General features: G+C 36.7%; 1 protein-coding gene across 4 annotated transcripts in view; it reads right to left on the bottom strand.

Moving 5' to 3' along the window:
• The window catches only part of LOC126916985 (E3 ubiquitin-protein ligase MIB1-like), a 266,584-nt gene that overhangs the window by 66,399 nt on the left and 180,591 nt on the right, over nt 1-19,594 (bottom strand). Inside the window, exon 3 of one of the 4 annotated variants that reach the window (XM_050723374.1) lies at nt 857-903. The exons of 1 other annotated variant lie outside the window; for it this stretch is intronic. Coding sequence is in view for 1 of the 3 variants with exons in the window: in XM_050723371.1 (XP_050579328.1) it covers nt 1,334-1,401 (68 nt within the window). In the remaining 2 variants the exon portion in view is untranslated. Of the gene's footprint in view, nt 1-856; nt 904-1,333; nt 1,499-7,141; nt 7,945-19,594 lie in introns of those variants that run through there. 2 more of the 4 variants (XM_050723375.1, XM_050723371.1) reach the window with 2 other exon arrangements.

Here is a 19,594-nt window from a genome sequence, read left to right as displayed (position 1 = left end):
ATTTTTTCGCGAACGCCGGACCATTTCTGGGCCAATGGCTCGAACAAAAAGAATAGCCAGAACAGAAATGACAGTTCCCGTTGAATCGAGATAAAGACATCGCCAGGTGAAGTATTTGATCACCCCATAGGAGCGGAACAATGAAGACGAGCTTTTATCCTACCGGTGACGACATCGTTTCTGTGAAGTATGGCTCCGTCGCGAAATTCGGGAAGAATCCATATCCATGATCGTTTTATGGAGCATTAAATCGAGCCTAACATTGAATCGTCCATGAAGGAACCACCATGATATATGTGTAATAACAATATCATGGACGAAACTGTTTTCTGTTATAAACCTCTTATTCCAAGGATGAGAGATAAACCTCTTATTCCAGAGAAATTAGAATATACACGTGTCGTAAAATTATAATTTAACAGAAAAGAAATTGCGAAATATATGTTTGATAGATTTATAGCTTTAAACTTCTTGTTAAATCAGGTGAGAAATTGTTTTTGTATGATTTTGTATTCTACACGACGTGTTTATACGTGTAATTAATTTTATAGAGTAGCTTGTATTGTTTAGTTTTTTATTTTAAGAAATTTATTATATTTTTTCAAATCACCGAGGTGTATCATGGCAGAGAATGCAAAAATTGAAATACGTGGCTAGCAATTAGTACAGAAAACATTCGATCTAATTAACTCTATTTGTTACCGAGGATTTATCTAACGAACTTCGTTGAAATTAATTACTGAAATTATCAGCAAGTGTCTAAATAAATTTCCACACGTTTCATTTAAATGTTTTATTGTTATTTCAATAAAATCGAGATAATCTTCGTCGATTAAATAATCAATAAGTCACTCACCTAAAGGACTACTGCAAACAGGTATTTAGACGAAAATGGTTACGTACCTGGAACATAAAACAGGTAAATGGTTAATACATTGTTATGATACATGAGATCTAAAATCTAAATATTTCAGAAATTTTTCAATAGACTTTGATTATATTATTATTATTCCAAATTATTACAACGTTTGTGTTCACAGAATGTTTCAACAGACAACTTCCTTAATGTATTATATTTAGTTAGACCGAGTTAACTCGGTCATTAGAATAATAATTTCTTCATTTAGAGATCCCCTATCCTTCTAAGTAAGTTTCACGCTCGTTACAAACAAATTATATCACGTTCATATTCGTAAATTAATCTGTCTTTGCCGATAATTTTAAATTTCATAATTATAGAAATGTCCAGTTAAGGGAGACATGCTTCACAGTTTAAAACTGATGGAAATCAATAACGTTAAAGTTTGATTTTCCAAGGAAAACTACTGGGTACCTAAGTATCTCCGGACTTTGGAGTTGCATATCTCGGACACAGGAACCATCTGGCTCTTCGTAGGGCATGCATTTGCTCAAGGACGTTATCCAAGTGCTTGGTAAGCACACTGCCACTCCTATGAGGCTTTAATCGTACACAGTCATCGAGAATTCTCAGGGCACGTTTGCCAGGCTGCTAGAAATTAGCAGTAGCCAAGCCGAATCGTGTTTTGGAAAAACAGACCAGACCCTCAAAGACTTGGTTCGCTTAAAGAGCTAACTTTGCGTAAACCGCGTTGACGCGCGATTCTTTTCATTTGAATTTTCAAATAATAGAATAGGCCAAATTTATGTGCATATACAATGAGAGACAGAAGTATTTGCAGTTGGTTTATTTATAGAAATAGAAAGAGAGGTATTTTCCATATCGTTAAATGTATTCAAATATATGTAACTGTACGTTATGTATAGATGTGTACAAGAAACGTTATGCAACGTGTATAGGAAAAATATCGTACAACGATGAAAGTAGATCGTAAAGTAATTTTGAAAAAGGAGTGATAAAATGTAGAACCAAATTTTGCCGAAGAATTACTATTGGGTTGACAACTAAGTGATTGCGTGTTTTGTCAGTACCACCTAATGACAAAATCCGCAATCACTTAGTTGCCAACCTAATATTATCTACGTTGTCAAAAAAGAAGGTCCGCGATATATTAAGTATAACACAGACACTTGTTAATAATACTGTACGAACATTTTTGTCTCAACAAGATGCTATCTTTTTTCTGATATAAATTTCCAAATTGTTCAATTAATTGTTCTTTCGTGTACACTTATTACTGCTTTTGTGTATTAATTCCGCAGTTACATACAGTTACATATATTTCTTACAGAAAAACAAAATATATATATATATCGTAGGAAACTGTGGGCCATGAACGATAAACTGATAATTCATTGGTAAACATTGTATCGTCTTTTCGCTTGATTTATTTCCTACCGAAATCGCTATAATCATTAACGTCGATGCACGAGAAAGCAGTTCGATTTTGAGTGCCTGGTAGCCCGCGTTTGCCCCGTTAATTGATTTAATTGATCTCACGCGTGTGCTACGTCGTTATTGATGCGTGGTAACGCAGACGAGCTGGACTGGCGACACATTAAAATTACCGATCCAATCAAGTTGGCAGGCAATGACGCGAGATGCCGAGACACGTAGGCCGACACCAATTGCAAGCAAGGTAGGCTAGCTTTGCGAATCAATCGCGCACGAACGAACATTCAAACGCCTCGAAATGTTTCACCGCGACTGTAACGCGTCAACTGGTACCTTCTTTTCCAGGGATCTTATGGCAATTGTTAGGTTGTGTAACAAATTCGAGTAATTATCGGCGATGGGATCGAATTCGATACTTGTAACTTCGAATCAAACATCCGGTTGATAGAATTTGAATGCTACTCGTAAGATACGACAGCGGATAAAAGCAAGTTTAAATATAAATGGTGGAAAAAGTAACAGAATTTTGCAAAACAGGTTTGTATTTGAGAAGAGCTGTGAAATCCGAAAAGCAAGAAACCAATTTCAGTTTTCTATTCTATTTTGTAATATGGAAAAAAGATATGGGACAAAATTCGATTCAGAAATATGAAAGCAGAGGCTTCTCCCTTTAAAACGAGGCTGCTTCTGTCGCGCAATTTCTTTTCACGAAGTTACAGCAATTCAAGACGACAATTTTTTCGTCGCAATTTAGTGATCGTTTAATTTTGTGAAGTAGCGTATCAAGCATCAGATATAAATATATGTAATTAGCAAAATTTGTGATTTATCGAACGTTATTAAGAAATCTCTGTACAGTCACGGGTTAAAAGTTAATAGTTCTAAAAGATTTTCTTATAATAACGCGAATGTCAAAAAAGATTAGATCGAACAGTACAACGATCATCTGGCTTGTAGCTTGTAAAATTTATTTTACGACGTACAATTATAAAATTGTAGAAATCGTTTGCGCAATAGTAATTTAGTCTGTAACTTAGAATTTATCGCCCAGTAAATTATTGTGGAAAAATCTTCCATACTTTAAAAGCTTCTTTCTCGTAAATCTTCTTGAGTTCCATTCGTGCCAGAAAATAAAAATGTACAGGAGAAGCTGGACGCAAGAGAATCTATTTTTATTTCAATGTACGACGCGCTGGAATAATTCCAGTCTTTTTTAACAAGTTGCAACACGTAGAAAATAGTTTCTACGAGTGTACATCAATGCTGCATTGATATATATCCGTGACATTAAACTAAAATATTCATTTTACGCAAACCCCGTTTAATATTCGTATATTTAGACAAGATAACGAATACTCCAAGGCAAAATCAATTTCTCCGCGATCTAATTTCGAGGTATTACGAACGATACAGTGATTTATGACATTAAAAATCGTGCGTATAGGGCGGCTAGGAAAGTCATTAGGAATGATCAATGACGAGTAACGAAGCTCCAGCCCGGACAAACATAATTCATCACTGATGAAATATATTTGCGTAAGGAATTCGCGTTCCACTTCAACGTATTTTTAATATCCTCACGATGATACATTAATTTTTCCTGGAAGTAATATTGACGCACCGGATATTGAGCTTCCTTGGAAAATGGATCGCATCGTAAATAAGATAATCCACGATGACTTCGGCGATCTATTTAATGTCTTCTTGGTTAACAATTATAAATTTACTCTACTTTGGTATATTATAGCTACAGTGATATTACTAAACTGTGGATCTTTGAGCAAATATAAATTTACGTTAACAATTCTTCAAAATCGAACGTATACGATTCATATTATTATACAATTAACACTTGGTGATATTGGTAATATTAATTATCGATCGTATGCGAATCTTTCGTCGCATAAATGTGAAAATATACAGGATGCAGATAGATCTAAAAATCAGTCCATATGATTTTTCAGGCACTTCCGATAGTCGAACAAAGCGGCTATTCAATCGACTATAGAGCACTTCAATATCGAGAGCATTCAAAAATCTTCGACGAAAAGTTGATCTCACCTCTTTCATTTTTCTTAAATGGGACGATGCATTTTTGTCTACACCGTTCGATGCATTTTTTAATTCTCCGCAAAAAAGTATCGAGGTACCTGGATAATCAGTTTGAAAGATATTTTAACTTTAATGTCGCCAAACTTATCGTACGAAGAAGAAGAAAAGGTAGCGTAATACTTCCCCGTTCTCTTTGTTTTCCTTGTCTTTTATACGATAAGTTATCCTCGAACGTGTATCGGATACGTCTATCGCGATACACGTATCGCTGTGTGTAACGCCCCTAATATAAATCGAATACAAAGAAAAACAGAAGGGGGAATCAAAATGGAAGAGAAGATCGAAGACGGATAGTTTCGTCGTTAGGATCGAATGATTCTGAGAAATCTCGAAGCCCGATTCGTGGCTGTGCTTAATTCCACGTACGAATAGCGCGTTCCGGCTGTTTCTTTCTTTTTGTTCGTTCTCGTTCACGTACATACATATACATATTGCAGTGCCAGGTTTTACGGCCAGGGCTCGTAATCGAACTGGCGGACCTCGACTCCTTTCATTGCCCGCGTAAAACGTTTCGATTTGCAATTTCGTCACTTAACTGCCGTGCTGTCTTCCGAAGCCGTTTAGATAGAGGAGGTCAGGTAGCTAAAAGGATCGTGCTTCTACTGGTGATCGTACACAGCGCTGTCCTTTTCTTTTCCCGACCAACCGAAGTACGTTCGCCAATTCTAATGGATCTTCTTCCTTCTGCTTGGCCACGACGTTCGTCGTTCCTATTTTTCGGTATCGCAGCGGTAAAAGTGCATCACGAGGCCGTGAAGTCGCGAACGATTATGAGATTTCATGCTTGTTCAGCTGACAAGGTGGGAAATTTATCGTGACTCGGTTCAAAGATACTTGGCGATTCGAGCGAATTTGGAAATTTGTTCATTTGTCGTTTACCTTTTGTGGTGTAAATGAAGAAAAATTTCTATGTTTTTAGATAATTTTTAAGAGCAATAAAAGATCATATCTTTTTATGCAAAATTCTGTTCGTAAATATTACGGCACTTGCCAGTTTCGTATAAAATGTAGTAATTAGTTTAGGTAATTATTATAAGTAAAATTATTATTAAATATATAATAATAATAAGTAAATTATTATTATTATAAGTAAAATTATAGGGATTCGTTTTAATGTATAAACGCAATTATCTGCTTGAATTGTTCGTTATTCGAAAAATCTTTCATAACGTAACAATTTAGCAAATTTCCGCTTTCTGTAGGCGGACTCGTGAAGGAAATTGTGAAAATCGATATTCTTTTAAATGGAATCATATAGTTTCTGACGCAATAACCGATCCATCCCAGCGTTTCCTACGAGAAAGTATCGATCTATTTATGTGAAAAAATCATTACTTTGGCGAATATTTTAATTATTGTCTTGTAAAACCTATACGAAAGACAAGGAAAACAAATACAGAAGGCAGTGTATTATATATTTTGTATAGTTTGATGAAATTAACGTGCTACACCTACGAATCAATCAAGATGTCTGAATATTTATAAGCGATAAGATGTAATTAATAAGTATAACAGATTTAATAAATTTCATATAGTTAAAAATAAACGTTTATTAAGAAACGGTAGTTCGCAAAATATAAATATTAATTAGACATCTTTCAATTAGATCTCACATTATCTGATTTATGAATGAAACTCGACGACATTTATTCAAAGAATGCTTCTATAATTAATATAATTTGTAATCGTAATGCTCTTTGTTAATTGTTCAATGAAAAAGACGTAAAATCCATATTGTGCGAAATTAAAATGCTGAACGAATTGCTTTCAAAATGGTAACATTTTTCCGTGTCTCATTAAACGCGAGATTCTAAAATGTGCAACATTTTATATAAAAAATTGACGTATCAATATCGAATATTTCGATGAAGCAAAATAATGATCGTGTGATTGGAATATTAATAACATTTTATTATAGCTTCAATCAAAATATCAAATGCCAAAGCGTAACGCAACGGAAGTTATGCCTTTGATGGAAACGGTGTTTTTCATATTATAAAACGCGCCTTCGTGTTACGGGACGTATAATTTTATTGACGCTTAATATTTCTCGTTAAATAAAACCGTTTAGCGTAAACATTGACCTAAAACAAGCTACGTGTGTAACATGAAAAGTTCGCTGACTCAACGTTCTTCAATTTAATATATTTCTTGTACATGTAAATTGTACAAGACTCAGTAATATTTTACTTCAAGGGAACAGAAGCTTTGTAACAACAAATTTATAAAACTACGAAATATGTAATCAAGTCGACGCTCGATGCTGAATTGATCTACGCGTGGGAAAATATTTTGGGTATCGTTTCCATTCGATACATCCGCTGTGATAGTCGCTCAGAATCATTGCGTCTTCCTGAAAAACCATTTTCGATCTTTCGATCGTCCAATCTTCGAACCTAAATCCTGACTCATCGGTTCCTCCACTTATTTTACCATGTTATATATATCAATCTGAATTTTTCTGAATTTTTAGATGGATTTTACAATGACAATTGTACATACCTTGTCTTATGTTTCCTTTAATGCGAGTTGCAGTTAATGTAAAGATTATGCAAATCGCTAATAAGAATTAATAGAATCCGTTATCGGTATATTACGTGTACGTGAATTTCAGGAGAACATAATCTGTTATTTTATACAAACGCGTCTCGACTTATTCGAAACCTCGTGTTTACTCAGTGGATTGACAATTTTGCAAAGAATACTCGAGCATACATTTAGCGTGGCAGACTGTAAACAGTTGAAGCTCGCTAGTCCTGAGGATGCAGCGGGGCAAACGACGTAATTCACAGCATTTTCTCAAGTGTCTCCTTCGCTATCTCTTGCTAGTAGAATCTTGCTAGAGATGACGAAATGTAGGCGGCGGCTCCGAGCGTTCGAAACTTCACATTTTCTCACGTATATGTTCGTTACGGATGATTACGCTTAAAGTCTACTATTTGCTACGTGCGAGATGGTTCAAGTGATGTCAGAATTTGGGTGCTTTAGAGAGCGTATGAAGCGTCTAATTGATAGGTTCAGCATGGTATCTTGTACTGTTGACGTAGCTACCTGAGTAAGTACATATATTAGAGCAAAATAGCTCTTACGATCAGCTTTCTCCCAGCTTGAAGCGTGTGTATTTTGTAAATCTTGTAAATTTGTTATAATCTTTACATTGGACATCTTTCTTGTAAATTCTGTGTCATTGGTAATGATCGCATAGTATTCAAAGCACTCGAGCGAACGCAACGATACGAAACTAATTTCTATTTGCTATGTATTCTTCTGTCTTCTAATCTGTCATATTGCACTTCTTTTTTATTCACATCTATATGTGCATATAATGTAGGATCTTTACTACAATTAGTTTATTTACAATAAATGGATTAAACAGATGTTGGTTAAACAGGATACGATGGTTGTTTAACGTGAACTAATCACGATAACGTATTATAATTAAGACAGCTAAATAGTTAATTTGCAGCTCTCGTCACCACAGACCCAACGCTTTCTCTCACGCGGACCACACTCTCTCGACGACACTAGCAACTCTATCTACCTGACTTCTCGATTCACACTCTCTGGCTTCTCAACTGACACTCTCTGACTTCTCAACTAACACTGACTGTTAATTCATCTTTCTCCCTTAGCATCCTTTTGACTTTTGTTTTAGCCCCACCATGCACGTGTTCCGCAACCGCTCGTGACCAGGCTCACGCAAGCCTTTTCCGCGAAACTATTCGATTGAAGGACTGACGATATCTCTTAGGCTTTCCGTCCACGATACTACAATAATAAATGTACGTTGTTACTTCAAAGCATTTCTTCAAAAATGAATTAATACTTTGCGTAATACATCGTACATTACACTTGAAATTAATGCTGTAATTTACTTTTGGATTCAATAAGTAACTTTTGCCGCAATTCCTATAGTTATCAACCGGGTAAATACACGCGTGTTTAATTATTTGAACAGTTCGATTTTCCTCGACCATCTCGGTCCCAATTGGTTCGGGTAATTGACGCTTTACCATACATTTACGTATAATAAAACGAGTATTTTACTACGTATAAACGGGAGTCGGGGGAGCTTGTGTAAAGCCCCGTGCACAACTGCATATGCGAGGCTGTAGGAAATACCTGTTATAACTCAATTAAAAGCGAATATTATGAATGTACTGGGTTTCAGGTTGGTATCGTTTTCTCTATCAAAATATCAATCAATATTATATAATCATAACAAATCAATTACAATATTTTTAATAAATTCTATATACGACAGCTGCTTTCCTTACGTTTATACCTAATCTAATCCTGATATGTAAACTTCGCCAAATTACTTCAACAATTATATTCGTAAAAATATGAATTCGCTTAAACATCCGCAGTCTAATAATGTACATCTATAAAAATACGTTAAACACAACAAGTTGCAAACTCCGGGGCGAACGAACCCCTAGAAGTTTCGGCAGAGCGTAAAACGTGCGAGCGGCATCGATCTGCAGCAAAAAATTTCTTCCGTAATTGCGATTGTCACCACAATCGTGCCGCCGGGCTTTTCTTTTTTCTCTTTCTTTCCTTTTCTCCCTTCTTACGTGGTCTCCTAAATTTCGGACGCAGAATTGCAGGGCGCGCACACGGCAGACAAATAGCTTTCTTACAAAAACTCGTAGTTCCATGCTGCTGCCGGCTGGGCCATTACGATTTAAATTAGTTTCCTCGCGGCCTGGCCAACGGAGAAAGACACCGGGCGGGGTGGGCACGAAGAGAATGATAATTGAGGGAGGGAAATAAAACGAGGGAAAAAGTGGAAGACAGAAGACGGCCGGCGTATTCAAAAGGTCTTTCGCCGTGAATATCAACTGGTAGATATACGCGGCTAGATATTTATCGAGCAAGTAGAATAATAACCCTTTTAATCATTCGCTTCTTGCCACTGCGCTCTTACCGGCGAAACAGATCGGCCAGAGGGAAGAAAAATCTGCGCGCTGTTGCGAGAAAATAGAGTTTATGATAGTAGAGAATTATTAGAGGTCGCTTCATCGTCCTGATAAAACTCGCTAAAGAATAGAACAGCGAATTAAGAGGACGATCCATAATTCGAAATTGTTTTGTTTCGTGCGCGTGTTCTGCGTGCATCGTTTATAGCTCTCATTCCGATCGAGAATCGTTAAAGTTTATCTGGAATGGTTCTTGGTACGATACCGATGAAACTATACACAGAGACTTAAAAATACCAACAGTTAAAGAAGAAATTTCGAAATTCAGTAAACGCTACAACACACGCTTGACTAAATATTCCAATCCTCTAGTCATACAGCTTCTAAACGGAGCGGATTACCGGAGGAGACTGAAAATGTATTATGCGGTGGATCTACAAAACAGATTTAAATAGCAACTGATACTTTAATCTAATTTATTAAGATACTTGTCAAAAGAAGTAGCATTACCGTAAGGTTACATATTATGACATGGTAATATCTTATCATAATTACTAAAAATTCTCTGTGAGAATTGATTGTAATATTCTACCGAATAAAAGATAATTATATCTGCTGTAAGTTACATATACAGTTACATAAATATCTGGACATGGTACTGTCTCTGTATTTGTTGCTTCGTACAAATGAGAGTGAATCAAATATCCTGTTGTCTATTTTATGAAAATATGAGCCATTTGTCATAGCCTGAAAATATGTGATCGATTTCTTCCTAACGATAATATTCAGTTGTTGATAATAATAAATTGTTTGCATATTTTCCGAGCATATTTGCATATTTTATATGAATAAATATTAGATGTTTTTTCATATTTAACGTGCATAAAACATTTGCAGTCTAGTTATAAATGATAACGAATACTATGTTGTAGATTAATCGATCAAGAAAAAGCAATTCGTTTTCTTTTTGTGTTCTTCTTTATCATATCGTTTACTTTGGTGTTTTGCCTTTTACATTTTCTTCGTGCGTATTAATCTGTTTCCTTTCAAAAACAGGCGAACAAAGCCTTCCAATTAACCGAACATACTTCAATCAGCCACATTACTCGCGTCGAAATTAATGATACAACATTCGTCGCCGAAAAGGGAACCACCTGAGAATTTGAATTTCTTTCGAATTTACAAGCGACCATCTAAAACAGCACGTTCCCAGGGACTGATGATTTATTAAGGCGGCTCAGCTACCGGTGTGTTTCGGCCTTTTCGTCGGTGATATATCGTAGGAGCTGATTTAAAGTTCTCTGCCGAAAAAGGGCTAAGGGAGTAAAAGGGCGAGCAGACGACAGGATATAAATTAAGTCGCAATAAAACGGATCACGTCATTCTTTCGCATGTTTCTTCTCTAACCTTCTCCAGGGGATGGTGTTCGACTAGTGAAAATCACGCGGTTTCATCCGACAAACTGTCTCACAGTGTTTTAACGTGGCTCACAGCGAAGCACAGTTTCAGTTGAGAAGCGGTAAAAATTCTTTTTTACCAGAGAAAAATTCAATCAAAAAACTTTACGCATATATTTGATTGAATGTTTATTTTTAATTTTTTTTCTGAGCTTCATTAAGTCATCGAGGACTAACGTTGCGTTAGCGCAATATTTGCGATTTCTTATTAGTAAATTCGCATCTTAATTTTATCAAGTTCGAGGAAATCGAAGTATTTTACGGTATTTTTGTGCCTCTAATCTGCATAATGGGCTTCTGTAATGTACTTATTTTAATGAGCCTTAACAAAGCAAAAATTCATTTTATGTACGTTTATTCGACGGTGTTGCTTTCGCGTAACTTCGACGTGTTTTTCGTTGCTTGGTTCTAAATGGACTAATTTAAAACACGGCTATACCATCGTAAAAATGTGAACGTCGAAATCATGGCATATATAGAGAGCCGGAAATAATTAAAGAAGGAACCTTTCTTATGGCGTTTCTTGCGGCGAGAATTCGAATCCTACGTTGCATTTTCCGGTTGGCAAAGAGCAACGAGCATCGAAGAAAAAGAAGCAGAGAGGAGAGAAAGGAAAAGAGAAGAGAAACGTTTCCGAAGCTTTTTCAAAGAAGATCAGAAAGTTCTTCGAACGTGTCCCTGTAAAGCCACGAACCGTCCCCCTCGAAAGTAAAAAGAGTCTTGCCACAGATAAGGCAGATCAAGATCCGAGGCTAAGAAGAAAAGCCAATTTAAGTCGTAATAGGACGCTTGTCGACGAGTTTTCTCGCCTTTTCGGAAGCGATCGCGTTTCTTGCGGATCTTTATAGAAAGGCGTAGTTACGACCGCCGTTAATTACCTTCCAATTAACTGCCACCTTTCCCATAAAGCCAAAAGCTTTGGAATATCTCGTGATTTTACGACAAAATATCATCGATACCACGAAACTTCATAAATAACGTAGAAAATAGTCTTCAATTGGAACGATGAAAATATTGCAACGCTAAGTGTACATTTAAGGGAAAGCAATTTTTTGAAAAAGTCTGATGTTAGGTATAGATCCTTTTCAATAGAGACTTCGACGTGATATCAAAGAATTCTTAGTGGAATAATATTCCTGGTAATACAATTTACATTGGCTGCTTATTTCACAAAATGGTTTTTGTGGAGGAGAAGATTTCGCGAGGGAAAATAGAAGAAAAATGTCACGTAAATAAGAGGTTGATAAACGCTTTATTAAGAAGTCATAGCAAAAGTACGAAATGACAATGGATCATTTTCTCGGGTTTTGTTCGTTTATCTCAAAGCGTTATCTGTTTTTATTAATGTAAGGTCGACGTCTAAATAAAAATTGATTTGATTACAATACGAATTTCGTGATTTCTTTCAATTTCAGTGGCTTTCTCTACGAACGAAGAACTAATTACACGATGACTAATGATTATGGAAATCAACTGAACTTTACTCGGTCCATGAATTTCGGTCCGAGCTCCATACATATGGTACTTCGTTCTATTCAAATAATTCTCGTTTAAATCACTGAGAAGACGACCTACATAATTATAACGTAATTTTAGTAACTGTTTTTATCTACATTTTTCCACGATAACTCGTCGAGATCGCCGATAGCTAGGCATCTATAACCTGCTACTTGAAAATTCCGCGTTGCTGCCGCGAATCACGGCGCCTCCGACTGGCAACTTAAACGTTTAGTCACGTTTAACGGACGTGATTTAAAAGTTTTTGACGCAACGACAACGAGAGATCTCGTGGCTGAAAATAGGTAGAAAATGTACGAGTTCTTCGTTATGTATAGAATATGCATGCAAAGATTTTAAAATCTAAGGTTGTAATATTCATATTTCAATCTTTTTCGCCTCCTAATCTCATAACATATTAGCAAGGAAACTATAACCATACGAGCACTTATGATACTCCGTTTTTCATACGCCAAGTTTTACAAAATGAAGGATCCAAGGAAGTAATTGAAGTGTCTTTTACGTTTTATATTGTAGGATCTTTACTACAATTAGTTTATTTACAATAAATAGATTAAACAGAAAACGATGGTAAAACAACACTATCTTCCTGACTTCTCGATTCACACTCTCTGCCTTCTCAACTGACACTCTCTGACTTCTCAACTAACACTGACTGTTAATTCGTTTATAGTCCCTTAGCAATCCCTTGTCTTTTGTCTTAGCCTCGTATCTTTAATCTTAGCCCCATCACGCACATGCTCAGCAATCGCTTGTTTATAATTCGCCCGATACTGCCCAGGCCCCTCGTCCACGATGCTACAATATATAAGCATTTTTCGATACAAATATCATAATGTTAAATTCTAGACTTTTGCATAGAGAATAAAAAAGAACGTACCAATTAAAAGATGAAAAAATATAATTCTGTTTAAAAATACAGCGACGATCCTGAAAAGGAAGTACTTGAGATGTTTCTCAAGTGGGAGGAATTGTTATTCCTCCCATTCTCCTTATTCCCTGTACCTTAGATTTCCTTTTACGTGAAAGGAGACCTTTTCGCGTGTGTCCTGAAAAATAGTATAACTTTGTCCTAAGTAGCTTTTTCATGCGACAAGAGATACGGTAGATATTTAGGTGATTCCATTTAACTAGGCCATTCATGGATGGTACGAAAGAGAATTACGCTGAACCCACAGAAAGGTACAAATATTTTCTTCGTGTTAAATCGGCAAGAACAAAAGGCGATATATATAAACCAAACAATTGTACCACAGACAATGGAAACGAAATCCTTAGAAGTTGTGCTAGATAAAAGTTTAACGTGGGATCTTCGTATAAAACTTATAACAAAGAAAATAGTTATCAGCCATGAAACAACTGTATCGGTTGATCAGTTGGAAATGGAAATCGGAGATTATCAATAAAAGAGACATATACGTAACAATGATTAAATCAATATGGTCATACGGGATACATATTCCTCGGGTGTACAGTTATAAAAAGCAACCGGTAGAGAATTACAAATGCACGATCGAAATTATTGAACATAATGATTGATGCACCGTGGTACGCGAGGAACGACGATATAAGAAAACACCCTAAAGATGCCATCGGTGGGACAAACTTCTCGAGCTTCGATACTTCTTCAATTAAAGGAAAGATATTGGACCAGAATCAACAAGCACCAAAACGCGATGGTAAAACACTGTGTTACAGTAAAAGCTTAAAGCGTAGTAAATGCACACTCACTAGTCAGTATATACATTTACTACGCTTTAAGCTCTTACTGTAACATATATCCAACGCAAACCTAATCCTTGTGTCTTTTGTTTATAGCTTATACAGGTAGTGAGCGTATACATTTACCGAGTTGACGCTTCTACTGCAACATCACTGGCAAGCAGAGTACGCATCTGCTGGATAAATGTTCAGTGCGTTTCCGCTGCAACACTGGTGAAAGTCAGGAGAACGAATTCGAAGGGAGAGCAAGGCCCTTTCTCCACTTTCTCGCCCGGCTACAAAGTCCATCGTCGAATATCACACAATTTCCATTCGCGCTGCCGCGACTGCAAAGTCAAGGCGCGGTTCATCGCGACTACGAAGTTACACAGGTGCTGTAGTCACACGTGCTGCGTAAGTGGAATGAACGAACGAATCGAGTGAATGATAATAGAACAAACACTGTAAATCATGCAAAATGTCTACCGACAGTAAGGCTGATGCGTGAATAAAGGATTTAAAGTGGCGATTTATAAAACATTTAGCTGGGCATTCTGTTTTTCTCCAATGATTGTGCCAACAATTATACACAAAGCCAACATTCATAATAACGCGCTCGTATCGAAAAATAAATACCAAGTCGATGCAGTGTGCGGCAACTTATTCGGATTCTCGTCAGGATTTTTCGCTTCTTTTCCTCGATCTCCACCGATTTTATCCCTTTCGCCTCGAAAGGGATGCCAACGAGGATCGTAAATAACGTTGTTTATTCGGGAATTTATTTTTTTCTGGAGCACACGTCAGTGGCGCACGATATGTCGGCCAACAACGGTGGAATACATAAAACAGCTTCCACACCGTTTTTCAACGTAAACGCGGTCTGGATGGCCGTACCTGACGCAGGGAAATTTTCCAGTTGTTTGAACGGGAGATAGGGAACGTACGATCCTGTGCGTGAATTTCCTTCGATAAGTTCGCTGCTGCTTTTTCGCGCACCGACTTGTCGCGTTAAGCAGATATTTCCATTTGAAATTGTCGAAAAATCGATTTTTGTAATTACAGGTACGTGTCTCGATTTACGAATTGCCTGGTTTTACTAGTTTCTCGAATTATAATCATTTTCTAATCGCTCGATTCATCGGGAGGAATTTCGTCATTGTCGCTATTACTATCGTTATTATTACGTTTATTTGAGAAAAGATGGGAATATATTTCTTCGTCGTTTCGAAACATTTTAAGCTTCTTCTATTTCAACTAACAAAATTCTATTCAACGAAATATCATTTTGCGAATTGTTTGAGCTCAACTAGTTGTTTTGGTAAACAAACAGCGCCGAAGATAGGAATCATTTGTATCGTGTTTAAGCGCCGATTAAATTAAGAATAAAAATGAAGTTGCGTGACAACGGTTGTCCAAGTGTTAAGAATTTGTTACCTCACCAAAATAAAATAAATAGACAAACGGCTGGTTCCATCGGTTACGCGATTATCCGTCACAAAATCTCCGAATAAAATCCGTTTATGAATGTATTAAACAAAATATTCTGAAATTTCATTGTTACCACAATGAGATACCGCTGTCACGATTAAATCGATAAAATTTGAAGGAAATTTTAAGATGAACGTACAAATAAACAAAGGATTATCAATTTATGAACAGAATATTCGAATTGTCATCCTTCGTACATTTGTTAGCTTCGACGCGCAGATGCAAGTATTATGTGCTTTAAATAATTCTGCTATCCTCTTTGTCGTTTCATAAGTTAAATACCGTTCATCAAATCTCTTGCAATAGAGAAACAACCCGTTCGTTCGTATGGCATCGGTAGTAACACGATAATTCGTTTTCGTGCACACTGGATTAACCAGCAAATCCGATTTTTTCCAAAACAACGCGCCGGAAGTCGTGCATCGTAAAGCCGCGTAGATCCTGCTGCGAAACAAAATGTGCAATCGACTATGTGTACCGGAGACGATGCATGGATCGTTTGTTCTATTAAATAACGATCACGTCGCCCGATAAAATCCTGATTTATGCTTTAATTAATGGACGTTTAGAAACATTCCGGACGCTCGTATCGTAACGTCCGATCCTCGATAATGTTGCATCCTGTTTGCAATGAGCTTTCTATTTATACCGTTTATACCGACGGATTGATATTTCTTATTGAATGTAAACAAATTTACTACGATCAAGATATCCGATTGAATTTTTTGAAGAATAAACGTTGTCAGTCGAAACGAATGAAATTTTTTACTGTCGATATTTCTTGTAATTTATATGTCTTTTGTAACGTTACATATTTATAATATTTCATATTTATTATATTTCATGTAAGTATGTAACGTATTCATTTAAAGTATCGTAAAGGAACACGTTCTTGCGTTAAGATGATTACCATTTCACCAAGTATCGTACGTATATTCGTCTCTTTTACTTCCAAAAAATAAATATGTATTTTTTATGGTACAATTCGGTATATAAGTACGAACAAGAAGAAAACTAAAGTAAATGATCCTGAATATCGCTACTAGAATCATCGTGTAAGTCACGTAAACGAAGATTATGTATAGTATATATACAAGGCGTGATGTAATGGACATACGACAACTGCATTGTGGATCTGAACAACTCGATGGTTTTTAACATCATCGCTGTTAGATCAAACGCGATGCTAATACTGCACTAGGTTTTAGCCATGTCAAAAAAAGGGAGAGATTCTGTTTTACTATTAATTTGAGCGAACTCTATTTTTGTTATTTACGAAGGCATTTATTAATAAATAGAATTTCGATTACACAATTTGATTCACAGATCAAAAAGTTATAAGTCTAGAAAACTGCAAGTACAAGACGCCAAATTGAAGATAAAATTCGACAAGGGAAAAAGGAAAGGCGCAACCTAGTGAAGTATTGTAATATAGAACAAGGAAAATTAGAATACGAAAAGAAAGTCGAAACAGCTCGATTGTGTTAACGAACGAACGCACGAGTCGGTCCAAATGAAATTATTGATCGTCCATGGCTCACGATCGGTTTGCAAGAGTGGTCACGTTAATTCGCAACACATGCGGAAGTTCTATGCTAGAGGGTTGCAGTCGCGCGGCCGGAACTGAATTTCGCGAGTGCAATCGACTGATCGACCAGTGACTCGCCAACCGATCTATCCCCCTGATTCTGCTATTCCAGCTAATGCGCTTTTGGCGAGCGTGTGCAGTTTTGCCGGGTGCAGAGAACGTGGCAACGGACGACGACGAGTATCAATCTTAAGCGAAGCGAGGAGATAATCAGCTTGTGGCTCGTCACTCGCGACTACGCCGCGTGGCGATTCCGTTTCAGCGGCCACGGACGTTACGAATCATCTTACCGTCTGATTTATCTTGCAGCCACATCTCGCTATTCATCGAACAGGACCCGATGAACCACCGGACAACGAGATACGTAATGTTCGAAATCGATCGCTGCTGACGCTTAATCTAACTCGAATGACGCGCGATCAAGCACGTTGTTTGGACACGAGAAGGAATGACGCATACTCGACTCTTGAAAAATTAAAAACTTCTAATAATTGTAACTCTGTAGCATAACAACACGTTCAATGCGCAGTCGATACATGTTCCGACGTAGGCGGAGTAGTTCTTAAGTGGCGCTATTATTTTTTTTTATGTTTAACAATCGTCTCTTTTTAGGTAAAAAGTTTTCAATTTTTTTCATCGCAAAAGGTAAACGTCGTAGAAATTAACGCGTTAAAGACAAATTAGAAATGCTTTCTTGTAATCTTAGAGATTCTTACACTCAAGGTATCACGAGTGAGATACGACCGCGAGCCAACTTTTTTCTATTACGTTTTGTAATAAAGAATATGGGAGAATCGATCAATTTAATAACGTCGTCGTTACTGACAGTGTCAATATACACTCATAAAGTTAGTTTCGAGAGTGGCTACCTCTTTTAAGATTAAAACAACATTTTCATGGGGTGAAGTTTCACCCATTGGTAGCCTACAAGCTTTCAGATTGTAACAGACTGCACCATTCGTTCCGGGGAACTATAAATTGTACGTACAGTATGATACGTTCTCGAACATCAAAAAAAGGGTACCGATCTCGACGGACCTCGCAAGCACAGATTCAACTTTTCTTTCGCATTGTTCCCTGTCGAATTACACTGCTCGGGTCGGATTTATTACATGTTTCGAGGCGTTGACGACGTGTCGATGGCACGCCACCCAGCAGCCGCTTGCTGAATCGACGAATCGGTTCCTAGTCGAGGGGCCATTCGCACAACGCTACGTTTTACGTTGACACGCCGGCTCGCGGCGACAGCTGCGGACGATCGTCCACGAAAATAGTAAAAGGAACGAATCGACAACGATCGAACGACCGGCTGGCCGGATGAGAGCGTTATGGGGCCTCATAAACTGTTGAACAATCTTGACATCGAATTCGACAGCGGTTCGTACGACGGTGACCGATCTGAAGAAGTATTGCCTAAATCCAGCAACTTTGCTATCGTTTCCCGGTCACCCTTCACTTCAGACTTCTCTTTTCCTCTCGTGGAGGTGTCATGGACAACACACGAAGCAGGACGTATCGTATTTTGATTTGGCAAGATACGAAATGACGATAATTATATATCGATCGTTTCAATAATTATCGCAGAATCTGTTTTACGAATGGGTTATGTGTATTTCATGTAATTTATTGAAATTTCATCCGCACTGTGACGGTACCCGACAGTAGTGATTGTAATAGAAAGAAAATTTGAAACGAATCTGAAAATGTGTATAGAAGTTACAAGATATTTGTTGAGACGTCAAATCACGATGATCATATTGGTCAAATTTGAAATCGGTGAGTTTGAAAAAATATACAGTGGCTCGTTGCAACAATTACCATAGAATTTTCTTATGAACGCATTATGTGTATTCTATGAAACCGTTTGAAATTTCCTTAACGATGTAACGAAACAGGACTATCGTGATTGTAATAGTAAAATTTCAAATCGATCCGCAAGTGTATATAGAAGTTGCAAGACATCTATTACAAATAGACACTTTTGTTAATGAAAAGTTAGTATACCATTAATCATACAATTAATGTTAAAGATGGTCCCATTACATACAATCGGAGACAAAAATATGGATGTACTTAACAAAGAAATTTAGTTAAATTAGTGTTATATACTTAAATTTTATTTATTATACATCTTATATTACATAAATTATGAAACACACAATCAAAATTAATATTCACATTTTTGTGCAAACAAATTGTATTTAACGAAATTTCATTGATACTTCTTTCTATTATTCTATATTATGACTATATTATGACTTACCAACACAGTGAATAATCGACTGCTCAATCATTTTGATGTTCCTTGCGAAGTGTATACTTCCAACAAATATTTTTTAACTTCTACGTACATTCTCAGATCAGTTTCAAATTTTACCAATATAATAATGACGATAGTGTCTCACTATAGAGTTGATGAGATTTCAAAATATTCTTTATATATATATATAGGTAAAAGTTTTCTGCATAAAGTTACTGCATATTAAGAAGAAAA

Source organism: Bombus affinis, chromosome 5 (assembly GCF_024516045.1).
Source record: "Bombus affinis isolate iyBomAffi1 chromosome 5, iyBomAffi1.2, whole genome shotgun sequence".
Taxonomy (NCBI): Eukaryota; Metazoa; Arthropoda; class Insecta; order Hymenoptera; family Apidae; genus Bombus; species Bombus affinis.
This window is presented reverse-complemented; position numbering and strand designations above follow the sequence as displayed.